The sequence below is a fragment of the Ostrea edulis genome, chromosome 3 (genome assembly GCF_947568905.1).
Source record: "Ostrea edulis chromosome 3, xbOstEdul1.1, whole genome shotgun sequence".
In the NCBI taxonomy this organism is placed as follows: Eukaryota; Metazoa; Mollusca; class Bivalvia; order Ostreida; family Ostreidae; genus Ostrea; species Ostrea edulis.
In genome coordinates, this window is record NC_079166.1 from 21,402,827 (window position 1) to 21,416,568 (window position 13,742).

General features: G+C 34.9%; 1 protein-coding gene across 1 annotated transcript; it reads left to right on the plus strand.

The window, feature by feature from the left end:
* The first annotated feature begins 1,887 nt into the window (after positions 1-1,887).
* Positions 1,888-9,787, plus strand: LOC130052557 (cell death abnormality protein 1-like). The gene is made up of 6 exons (XM_056157760.1): positions 1,888-2,331; positions 2,415-2,455; positions 5,739-5,870; positions 6,025-6,105; positions 6,196-6,321; positions 7,875-9,787. Exons 1-6 carry the CDS (start codon positions 2,219-2,221, stop codon positions 8,060-8,062), a joined length of 681 nt encoding a protein of 226 aa, XP_056013735.1. The 5' UTR covers positions 1,888-2,218; the 3' UTR covers positions 8,063-9,787.
* Positions 9,788-13,742: the final 3,955 nt, after the last annotated feature.

Below are 13,742 nucleotides of genomic sequence, written 5' to 3' on the forward strand. Positions count from 1 at the left end.
TATCGAGGCAGGCTACCGGCAAACGAATTGATGCTGCAGGTTTTTTTTTACAGTTTTGTTTAAAGTCAACATTTCGCAAATTATATGATCATTTTAACAATCTTGTTTACCAATACAATCTATCATTGGGTCAAATGCTGTCTGATGTGTGCCATACCGATTGTTAGGCAATTCTCGGCACACTGATTTTCACTACAGATTACACCGTTTACCTGATCAAGATTTAGGGCTTAAGGCGTGTCTGACCGGACGACAGGGGATGCTTAATCCTCTAATGCCCTGATCCCATATCTGGTATATTCATGGGTACTTGTTTGTCCAACTCTAATTGTATTGCTTATAGGAGTCATTAGATTGGACACTGTTCGTTATCTTCAACTCTCACTGAATCCAATGGAATTGATATAAGACGTTTGAAGATTGCTTTAAAGATATTGCTACATGAAAGGTGAAGGTAACGAACAGTGATCGATCTCAAAATCATATACGCAATACAAAATATATACATATATACAGGATCATCTTCACTCTCACAGACGAGTTGATATATTTTTATCTAGAAGAGGAAAGGGGGTGAGAAGGATTATTTTATGAAATTTTAAAGTTCCAGGTAATTGGGAATCTCTGTGTGGGTGGACGGGAAGAAGAAGGAATCATTTTCCTATTTATCTAAACAGCTGGTGAAGAGGAGAGAGAGAGAGAGAGAGAGAGAGAGAGAGAGAGAGAGAGAGAGAGAGATTTTCTTTGTCAAATATGAGAAAGAGAAAGATGTATACATTTATTCAAATTTGTTTTGTTTTAATACAGGAACATGGATTGCAGTAAGGATTAGGAAGGTAGTTGGATTGTTAAGTAGAAATGAATTAATGCTAGATATTGACTTTGCAAACGACATAAAGAATAAAGACAACCATACTACAGTCGGATATCATATCACCCTGTCTATACCATTATTTTTTGTTAATGTGGTTCGTTACAGGACTGCTAAAATGTTTCTCAGTTATATTTGCATTATTACATAGGAGGTCTGAACCGATTCATAATTGATTTAGAAACATATGATTAATGTAATATCTTTCACACATTCTCATTTTGTGAACCCCAGATTCCATTGGTATTGCAATTGCACTATAATATCTATTTGGTAGGCCTGTAATTGTATTCAGTAAAACTTTCTAAGCAAGTTACTGAACAATTACATTTCATTGATTTCTTGTATATTGCTTAAGTCCCTCTCAAGAATATTTTACTTATAAGGAGATGTTGAAAAACATGACTTTTCAACATTAATCTATTCAAAGAGCGCATGTATTCTCGTGAAGTGAGTTTTAAACATCATTCAGTGAAGTGTTACACATCTTCATTTATAATTATTTTCAAAACATTTTAATGAAAAGTGAACAAAAATGAATGAGTCTAAAATAGGAAGTACGAAAGAATGCACGTGGATACACGCTCTTGCTTCAGCACAACCAATCAATTAACATCACTGTAGATTTACCTATGGTGTCAACATTAATCTTGTTACAGATATTTGAATGAAAGGTGAATATATCAAACAGTGATCAATCTCATAACTCCTATAAGCAATACAAAATAGAGAACCGGACAAACACGGAACCTTGGATATACCAGAGGTAGGATTACGTGTCCAGGAAGAGAAAACAGCCCCTGTCGACTGGTCACACCCACCGTGAGTCCTATATCTTGATTAATTCATAGTCCAAATCAGTGTGCCGAGAACGACCCCACAATCAGAATGAAACAGATCAGATAGTATTTGACCCAATGATCAGTTGTATTGGCAAACTACATCGTTATAACGACCATAGAAAATGCGAAATGCTGACTTTAAACGATTTATTAAATTGTAGAAACGATTGATTTTATTTCTATACTCATTGTTTCCTTGTCATGCCTAATACAGATATCACTGTATCTCAATTTCTGTATATGCGATATCGTGCATGATACTACTGGTATAAGATATGATGGTATGATATGTTGAACAATGCGGATTTCTCATCAGAACAATTGACACCGAGTGCAAATTTGAACGAGAGTACATAGGGAAATGAAATTTTATGAAAATACACAAATAAGTTCAGAATAGAGCAGGCGGGGAAGTAACACGCCGCACTCATCATATTCTACCATATGGGACGCATAGACGGAAATATACGAATACTTCCAGGAAACATAGAAATTGCGTAGATAAATGAAACACATATATGCTATGGATACTCCGTATACAACGATTTATTGTCCATTATTTGCGATGACAGTCCTAACCCATCTTTATAGATTGACCCATGCTGACCAATGTACCGGGTAAGTGAATAAAATTCTCTTTTTTACATGTATATGTTGAGAGAGAGAGACTTTTATTCAGAATTTTTTTCTATTTAATACAGGAACATGAATTGCAGTAACAGACAGGAAGGCGATTGTATTGGTATGTTACAAGTAATCACTGATAAACATTATGTAGATACTAACTCTCAAAACTGCATAGTATATTTTAGTATTATGATGATAATTGTATATTACTTTGTCGATTTCGCTGTTGTATATGTAACTACGGTCCATGATAGGACTGCACACCTAACATTTAAGGATTTGAAAGTTTTGAATCCAGTATCCTCAAATGGATATAGTTTATCATAGACACTAGTCTTAGTTAAAAATAACTAACAAATATTGCTATTTTGTTGATTTGAATCTGTTCCATGGATAACTAGTTCTAATTGTAAAAACGTCCGTTACCGATATACTCCAACGTACGTCCCCTATTCAAAAAAGTGTTATTAAATCGTTCAACAGATACTAACATTAGAGGCAGGAATATGTTTACTGTTATTCATTTATTTGAGAGCTATATAAGTTAAAACACTGCACAATCAAAACAAATCCAACGTGTATGTACTTCCTGGTCAGTGATGTTCAGTCACCTTTGCCAACCCGTTGATGTGTACAGAATGATTTTAAAGGCAATTTATTGGGGGGGGGAACAAGGGGATTTCCCCATTATCCAATCAAACGTAGGGATACGTGGATGCGCGAAAGCAGTTATCTTACGAATACCACTAAGTGATGTGTTTAAGTATACATCAATCCACAGCCTGCATACCATTTCCTAAAAATTGAATATATCATGGAAGTACGGATATCCAGGTATAATGAAGAAAGTAAAGTGAGTCCACAATAGGAATTATGAAACAAATTTACTGTCATATATGATCATGCTTCAGGATTACCAACCACATTACATTGTAAGGTCTTTTAGACTCAATTATGATATCAATATCCTCCCCATCAGAGAGTTTTAGGTATCTAAATAGTTAAGAGTAAACGCCCGTGCTTGCATACGTGTATGAGTGCTTTTTTGACGAAACAAATCACTTGAAAATCGAAAACTGTATCTGCAATATCAATTTCAAAACATTTCGCTGAAAGGTAGCAATGCTATGTTTCAATATATGAACTCAAAATGCATCCGTATTCAAGCAGACACACATTTGAATTTGCAATGTTTGTATATGTAGTTTATCATACATTTATATGATAAACATACAATAAACATTCTATTTTATGAAAGCCTTTTCTTTAAAATATTTGTCCATTTTAGTAACCTAAATATAGTGTGTATAAATTCGTGAGCATACACGCGCAGATGAATTCGATTCAACACTGTATTGATGTCATTCAACAGGCATTGATCTCAAACTCCCAACATACAATCCATAATGTTTCAACCAATTATTGGCAAATTATGATTTTGCAATCGTCCAATCAGAATTTAGCACATGTGCATGTATGAAAAGTGAAGATAACGAACAGTGATCAATCTCATAAACCCCATAAGCAATGTAAAATAGATAGTTGGGCAAACATGGACACCTGGACACATCAGATGTGGACTCGGGTGCTTAGGGGGAGTAAACACCTCCTGTCGACCGGTCACACCCACCGTCAGTCCTTTATCTTGATCAATTAAACGGAGTTATCCGTAGTCAAAATCATTGTGCCACGAACGGTCTAACAATCGGTATCAAACACGTCAGACAACATTTGACCCAATGATAAGTTGTATTGACAAACTTGATCGTTATAACGAAATTTGCGAAATGCTGACATTTAACGAGACTGTTGAAAACACTCTACTAGCAACTTGTTTTTCAGTAGCTTGTATCGACATAAAAACTGACCATACGCAGAATAAGCTCTTGTATATCGATTTAGCTGAAAGATAAACACCATATACAAATGGTAATGGAATATTGCTGCATAGATATGGAAAGTTGACGATGTAGAAGCGGAATTCATCCCGTTTGTCATAAAGTCGCATGGTTAGTTTGCTGTTAATATCTTTTTAATATAAAATGTCTAAGTATGAATCAGAGGTCGACGATTCTGTGGTGTCATTTATTTCGAGCTCGTAAGAATATATCGAATCGACATATGAATGAAAGTTATGGTTGTTAATAAAAAAAAAAACGTCGTCGATATATCTTAATGTCGAATTGTGATGATCAAATAATGTAGACAATAACAAACCATAATGAGTACTAAGATACAACTTAAACATAAGGTTGAAGATAACGAACAGTGATCAATCTCATAACTCCCACAAGCAATACAAAATAGATAGTTGGGCAAACACGGACCCCTGGACACACCAGAGGTGGGATCAGGTGCCTAGGAGGAGTAAGCATCCCCTGTTGACCGGTCACACCCGCCATGAGCCCCATATCCTGATCAGGTAAACAGAATTACCCGCAGTCAAAATCAGTGTGCCAAGAACGGCTTAACAATCGGTATGAATCATGCCAGACAGCATTTGAGCCAATGCGAGATCGTGTTGACGAACTAGATCGTTATAACGACCATAGAATTTGCGAAATGCTGACTTCAATCGAGACTGTTGAAATCCCTGTACCATCAACTTGTTTGTCAGTAGCTTACCTCGATTTAAAAACTGACTATACCCAGAACAAGCTCTTGCATATCGAATTAGTTGAGATATATAAACACCATATGCAGGTGATAATGGAATATTGCTACATAAATGTGGGAAGTTGACGATGGAGAAGCTGAAATCATCCCATACATTTCAAAACATTTAATGAAAAACAGAAAAAAAGTATTTTCCATCAAATAAATATGTCATCAAAATATAATATCTGCACATTCACCCGGTAGTGCACATTTACAGTGTTAGTGAACCAATTTATAAATATTTAGATCATCTACGTATGCCGTTAATATAAATTCATTTCCCTCATTCATAACATAGCCATTGGCGGTTTGGTATTATCCAGATGTACATACACATATGCGTATAGGTTGCTGATTCTGACGATACTTATTAATCAATTCTCATCGCAAGAACAGAAAGTTTCAGGGAATATTTTTTAAGAAGTGAAAATTATTCCCAAACTTTGTTCGGGGAACATAATTTGCGTCATTGTCGTGAGGAATTACCTGTTTGTCGAAAGAATGACAATCCCAATGAAAATGGAATACATGATACATTTATATATGTATGTATATATGTATGTATGTATGTATATGTGTGTATGTATGTATGTATGTATGTATGTATGTATGTATGTATGTATGTATGTATGTATGTATGTATACATGCATGTATGTATGTATGTATGTGTGTATGTGTGTATGTATGTATGTATGTATGCATGTATGTATGTATAATCAATTTCTACTTGTACTTCCAGCGTGTAGATGTCCTCTTGGATTCATTGGAACAAATTGTGAGAAACAGTGTCCTTATCCTGGCTATGGAGAACATTGCCAAATGACGTGCAATTGTGAGGAACAGTATTGTAATCATACAACAGGGTGTCAAGGTATTGTACTACTGTAATATCTAATTATATGCACTTCATTGAATGAAGATATTTATTCCCCGATACTCAGAATCTTGGAAAACTTAGATAATTCTGTTAATAATATGCTATTAATAATGATTATGTTATTATATATAAATACTTTTTTTCAAAGCTGGATCGCCAACACTACCACCAATTGTTCGAAGTACAACTTCTTCACATATTATGTCTTCAATCAATCCAACCACTAAAGGTAACGTTTAGGAATTGAAACCATTGGTGAATCTATGATACACTATCTTTAAAACACATTAATATTTCACCAACATTTGATTTTATATAGAATGTTCACCAGGATACACAGGGAACAACTGTGATATTCCATGTCGATATCCGAGTTATGGAGTCAGTTGTCAACTGGAATGTAATTGTACGGAAGGGAATTGCCATTTCCAAACTGGATGCATTGGTATTCAATGACATTTAATGATTTTAGTATGTAGTAGTATCTTATTTTTATACCATAAGAGTTTATATAATTTGTATTGATTTGACAATGCTAGCGAAATTATCTCTTATAAACTTGTCAAACTTTATTGTGGCATGCTTTTCACTCGCATTTCCCTAGAATATACTCGTAATTAGACTACATGAAAGCTTTCAAAACACATTGGCATTATCATCATAAAACTTAATATACTTATGATTTTCACAAATGTAATCGATGAAAGGTGAATATACGTGTATATAATGTACATTTGGAACACGTTTTAAAATAAGTTTTATTTAAGATTATTTATGAATGGATAATTCCAACACTGAACGAATGTTGCTGTTCGTTATCTTCTCCTTTCACATTCATTGCCGAAATGCAGAAACAAAAATGTTTTAGGAAATTCAGAAGGGGGCGAGGTGTAATGTCAATGACACTAATCTAAAACATACTCCCAAACAGTAATCACTTTACACATTACATGTATACCTATAGAAACATCTGAACACCCGATCTAAGAATTATTCATGTTAGAGGAATCTGTTCGCGAGTAACTATCGGAGTTGAACATTTTGTTGGTAAGTAGAAAGAACCCAATAGAAGCTAGTTGATTTGTACTTGCTACTAAAGTCGCTGTGTAAACAAACGAAATCATTTAATGGTTTGGGTTTCGGTTCGCATGGGGCTTCGGTTAGTGTTGGAATGTATGTTGTCGGTGAAATATAATGTTCAAATATGCTACGAAATTTTTATTTAAAAGTTTTGTGACAAATGTGCATGAATGCAGGGATATAAGGTCCTAACTGTTGGTATATGCTTTACATAGTAACTTGAGGATTGTTTTATAAGAGGATCTGTAGATCTCTGGTCTGTTTGCTCTCTGTCCGGTTTCAATATTGTCCTATGGCGTTACAGATGTAGATCTGCAGCCAGACACAAGCTGCAAAATTAGTTTCTCAACAAAGTAAGGTGAATTTAGAAATTTTATTTGAAAGGTAAAACGCTTTCGGTGTGTGTTTCCAATAAATTATTATCAGATATTAGTATATTATAATTACGCTAAGTAAGCCTTCCAATCAATAGCAATTGTGTAACTGTGTCTAGTATAATACATGGTCATTGAACTTGAGAAAACCCATATACATGTCAAAAACTTTTGATATTTCATAAAATTATAGAATATGCTTTCTTCGTACACAACTTTGACGCATTTGTACGTCATTCATGCAAGGTGAAGATCACGAGCAGTGATCAATCTCATAACCCCTATATGCAATACGAAATAAATAGTTGGGCAAACACGGACCCCTGGACGCACCAGAGGTGGGATCAGGTGCCTAGGAGGAGTAAGCATCCCCTGTTGACCGGTAACACCCGCCGTGAGCCCTATATCCTGATCAGGTAAACAGAGTTATCCGCATTCACGTGTCTAAACTGAATCAAAATCAACGTAGCTTAAACAATACCAGGATAGTTGTAATATAAAACCAGGCATTGTTATAATCATTTACTGGTTCTACTTTACCCAGATCACACGACTGCTGAGGATGAAGAGAAACCATCATGTAATGATACACAAAGTGGAAGAACCATGAGAAGGGAGTCACTTGAGTATGGTGTTGCTGTTCTTGGTCCCGTGGCTGTAATCCAGTTCTCAGCGTATTTCTGTTTACGTTATTTATACAGACCTGCTGTATATGAAATCAACCACCTGTGATAATGTATTTTCTAACTTCATCACCACACTGCAATGTTGCTTAGCAGTGTGATATATTTGTGCTGCGTTTCTTCGTTTGATATGTTACGTATGTGTTATTTTAATCTAGACATGTTGGCAATATACACAATCAAACTCTTTTAAGAGACAGTTACTGTTCAAGGTCGTAACTGTAAAGCATAAATCAGCATCGATTTGAAGACATTTCTTTTTAGAATCCCCCAAATTGTCACGATACCGTTAAACGCTTACCTAAGATCAGTAATGGGCTGTCATTACACGTTGTTGAAGGGGATTTTATTTCTCCTAAAGCCAATATGAATATACCCGTAATTGGAGAAATCAATGAATTTTGATTTAACTAAAATTCCCTCACCAAATATGTGTTTCATGACCCGCCAAAATAAGATCGAATATCCCAATCTTCTAATCAACGAACAAAGCATGATATTCTACAATTATAGCAGTTTTATTATAACAATGCTAAATTTCCCAGAACATTTTGACATAATTAGAAGAAACTTTGAGGGACAGTTCCATGGCACATACATTATGCTTAAAATTCAAATCAGCAGACACAAAAAGAAACCTTGTTTCATAGAATTTGTTGTCACTTTAACATACCTCTGTAAACATATCACAATTATATTGTTTTATGCATTTAGTTTGTCAATACAACCTATCAGGTGATATCTGACATGTTTCATACCGATCAATAGGCCGTTCTTGACACACTGGCTGGTTTTAACTACGGAACACTTTTTATTGATTTAAGCCTATCCGAATATAAAATATTAAAATTGAAATAATTGATAAAACTGAAGTAACACATAGATCGATCGTAGGTTTTAGAAGTTTATTGTAACATGTATTATTTTAGGCTTAGTTTTCAAACCCACATTCCTACTCTCTAACAGTCTATCACAACATTCGTTTTCATCAAAATCCTACTCAAACTCTTGAATCACACTTACTCTCTTCATCATCCATTCTTGCATCTATTATTTTACTATCCCCAACATTCTCATATAATACTTTTTTATGTCTCTATCTCTCATATTCAGTTTCACTTCAGTTTCAATCTCAATCTCAATCTGATCTGTATCATATTTTAGCATAGAAACGCTCTACTGCCTTTATACGATGGAATCTTAAATTGTCGTGGTCTGTTACTCCTGAGTTCGGAAACCAGTTCAGTCAGTGACAAAATTCTCAGCATTCCTACACTCACCTACCCCATGAATCAGGCACAGGTAACATGTTAATTTTGACATTAGCTTGCAACCAGTCTCTCCCGTCTTTCCAATATCTAAATTCTCTTTTCAATTTTCATATCTAGTCTTATCATTTTCCGCATCACCTTTCAAAACTTTTTGAGGCTTGACCCGATTTTGCCCCTGATGTAACTTTAATCGGCCAAAATGTCACACTTTCGTGTTGTGTTATACACGGTGTAGTTTGCCTGGTTCCCTGTCCCTACTATAATGATCCACGTTGCCTTTGTCAGTGAGCCAGGCAACCAGGCAGATGGTAAAGTTTCACTTGGAGATCCTCGAGTGGCTTCCACATCGCATTATATTGTATAAAACACTGTGTAGTGAAGTCACCCGACAATTACCGATGTATATCGTGAGAAACGACTCTGTATGCAGACTGTTTATGTGGTAGCATTGCCATTTTGTTTGTTTGATTTGTTTTCTTTATAAACCAATATGAGGGCGATAACAAGATTGGTTATGCGGTTCTTTTTTTAACCAGTTTATTTTAGTCAAGGCACAATTAAGCTGGTCTTGTGGTCTTGTAGAGTGAGCGTTCCCCCATAATGATACTTCCCCCGGAAACATGGCTCTAGAGTGAGCCTTCTCCCGGAAGCCTGGCTCTAGAGTGCGCCTTCCCCCGGAAGCCTGGCTCTAGAGTGAGTTTTCCCCCTGGGGGAAGGCTCATTCTAGAGCAGAAGAACCCCCAGGTAAGTTTCACTCTAGAGCCAGACTTTCCCGTTGGAAGACCAACTATATCACTAGTTGTAGAGTCAGCCTTCCTCCCCATAGCAGGACTTCCCCTTCATTTATTCCTGGTAAACTACTATCAACGTATCCAGTTTGTTTAGATACCAAGACCTTTTTTCAGCAGGGCATTAAAGTTTGCTTAAGTCGTTCATTAAAGTCAAGAGAAGAAAAGGTGGAAAAAACCCACATAGGAAATAATAAGTCATTTTTTTTGACCCATAGACCTTGGACTTTCTCCCACACAATACTTATGCCTTGGCTAGTTTTATAAATTTGAAAAATGAAATGAGGAAATGTCGATTTTATGTTTATTCTCATCTGCGTACAAATATTGGTTATGCTTTTAAACTTGTACAACTTCAGGTGAGTAGATAAGTAGAGAGGTAGGTATGTATGTATGTAGGTATGAATGTAGGTAGGTATGGATGTAGGTAGGTAGGTAATGTCATGTCCGATAAACTAAAATTGATTTCATGGTTTGTGCAGGAAGGGATGAAAGCGGGGGTGCCCCTCTAGTGCGATATTTTAAGAGGGTTTTATGGCTCTAGAGTGAGTCTTCCCCTGGGGTAAGGTTTATACTAGAGTAAGTCTGCTGGCGGAAGGCTCACTCTAGGGTGATACTACGGCGGGGGAAGGGCTTGCTCTGGGGAGAAGTCTGGCTCTATAACACCGACATGACCGGCAGTTTTCCAAAGTTCTGATTATCTGAGATTTCTTTTGTGATAACGACTATATTGACGACGTGTAAATAATTCTCACTACGTTTTTGTTATCGATAACAGTATTAACAATATCTGATACTTCCTAATACATTTCAAAACTTTACAACAATCCATATTTGAAACTAACTTCCTATTCCTAAAAAAAATAAACAAATTCATTTCCTAATAAAATATGTAAATAATGTAAAGAAAAGGAAACAATCACACCATCACAAGTACATACTAAGTTTCATTCTTTCACGGGAAGTGTAACAGGAAATGAATGGAGTAGTTAAATAAAAAAAGTACAACGTATAATTACATGCAAAACAAAAAGAAGAAAAAAGTATTACTCCTTATGAAACTATTGCCGTGAGTAAGGATCTTCAGACGTATTCTGCCAAAACATATACAGAAGAAGTTGGGTTTACAAATAAAATCTGCATTCTCAACAATTCAACAACAAACTTTTAGTAAACATAAAATCGCTAAACTTTCCCCAAATTGATAGCTTCGAAACGTTCGACTATTCAACACATTGCACGGCAATTGCTTAGGCAAAATTGCTTTCTGGCGTGTTTCATTACACTTATTTGGCTGCTCGTTGCCCACTGGTTTTGGCTGCGAATTACTCTGTTTACCTAAGGGGGTTAGAGTGCTCATGGCGGGTGTGACCGGTCGACAGGAAATAATTACTCTTTCTAGGCACTTGATTCCACCTTTGATATATTGAAGGGTTCGTATTTGCCATACTCCTCATTCGACATTCTTTATAGGGATTATGAGATTGATAAGTCTCACACCTTTGATCGTTATCTTCATATTTTTATTGATATAATCTATATTTGGATCAATTCCTCCCTTTTTAGTCTATTTCACACGAATCATAAATGATGAATGGACACTCCTAAAACTGATCGAAATTGACAGTATACATGTATACCCAAAGGCAGAAATAAACATCTTTGGGAACTTAGAAGGTTAATGTATCAAAATGATAATGACCCAATTCTAACATATCCTGATATACAGTCATCTTTTACACATTACATGTTTACCAGTGAGATAGTAGCATTGGATGAACCTGCTAGTTCCGGATTAATATATTTTGCTTCAATAGAAAAAGAACCCGAATCACTATTATTTGCCGTAAAAGCTGTAAAACTGGGTTATCAACAAAGTGCTTTTGTTTTAGAAGTTTTATTTGACACGAGGCAAACTTACAGTCGTTAAATTTCAATGCTTTTGATTTCTTTTTTACCGTTTGTGTTAAGTAACTAACGAAGTAATTCCCCTTTTCACGTGCCAGTGTATGCATCATAATAATCATCGATTTTGAAGAAACACATGTGCATGTGAAAAGCTATTCATATGCATTATAAAATCAAACAAACTGTTTTCTAGTTTTCTTTTGTAAACAATGTATTTCTTCAGTTACCGATAATTAAAGAGCTAGAACCACGAAAGGTCAAAATCGGCCTGCATTTTTATGAAAAATTATATGAAATTTAACAAACAAATATTGCTCTAGATATTGTCAATATACATCGTAATAAATGTATTCTTATCAAAATGTTAATTCTGTGGCATACATGTCATAACACGTGACGTTTGCAAATTTTTCTCTAAAAATGACAAATTTTGGAACTTTGATTCAAAATTTCAGTTTGGCCACATTAATCGAAGAAATTAAAAATTCTGGCATGGGTATAGAAATGAAAACTGCACAAATAAATGTAGGATTTACTTTGTTCGATGGAAGTGGTCATACGTAAATTTCTTGTTTTAGGTCTTGCACAAACATAATTTCTGCGTCGATTGATGATAGTTTCTCATATCAAAAATAGACGTGTTCTTATAAGACATTCTGAAATGATAGATTTTTACATAGGATCTCAAAGCATATATCCCAATTATTTTGAAACGTTTTATGTAAATCTATGATCGAGGAATAAAATATGGATTTAGGATGATTCTCCTCGAAAATATATGATGACAATAATCAACAACATTGATATTTGGAGAGTGTATGCCTTTGCGTTTAGGTCCAATTTATCTCAAATGTTGAATATGTAAATATAATGATTAAAAGACTTGACACAAATTATGTTTTCGGATTATTTTTATTTTTTCAATAAATTGATGTTTAACTTTCACATGAATTCCGTAACCATGGAAGCGCAATACAATCAAAGGGAGATAACTCAATTAACATAACCAGTGAAGGACTAGATAGGACAAGCTACAAAACTGGACCCCATTTTCCTTGAAAATTACACATGTGGAAAAATTACAATTAATGGATCAAATCTTTTAATTTTTATCCTATCTTGCTGTAACGAAATTTTTTTGGGTCTATTTTTTTGTTTTAGCAAGATATTGGGTTGCAAATTTAGCCTAGTTTGGAAAATATTGGGAATTTATCGATTTTCAAGCATTTGTATTGAGTGTGTTTTAGGCAACAAAAGAACAAAGCCGCGAGAAAGAAGGAGAATAACTAAACCTGAAATTTGCTTCTACAAAAACACAATTTTGTCTTTGTCAAACATGAACATGACACATTGTGCAATGCATGTAGAATTCCTCCATAAAAATATACTGTCGGAAATAAAATGAAAACAAGCTTTTTTCTTCAGTAATTGTAATTTAGTTTCGATTACATTAAATCGCTGTATTTTATACTGTGCCGCTTTTATGATTTCCTATAACGAAAAACCTAAATTGTTCTTATTCAATGTCAATTAATATTAAAATCTTTTACATATTTTTATTGGAAACTGTTTGCTCTTCATGTTCTAAAAGTTTAATTTCTCAGTGACGTTATATTATTGAAAAACGCCGCTTGTCCATATAATTTTGAGAGAACACTCGTAGATGTTTTAATGACGTCATAGCTTGTCTGCCGACGCAACGTTATACAAAAGTAACTTTCCAAATACCAAAGGAAGCAATGTCATGCTATATATTATTTGT

Excerpts from the sequence above, each read along its gene's own strand:
- LOC130052557 (XM_056157760.1), top strand. The coding sequence starts at position 2,219 with ATGAAACACATATATGCTATGGATACTCCGTATACAACGATTTATTGT. Across the intron at positions 2,456-5,738 it reads ACAGGAAGGCGATTGTATTG|CGTGTAGATGTCCTCTTGGA; the intron begins GTATGTTACAAG and ends TTGTACTTCCAG. Across the intron at positions 5,871-6,024 it reads TCATACAACAGGGTGTCAAG|CTGGATCGCCAACACTACCA; the intron begins GTATTGTACTAC and ends TTTTTTTCAAAG.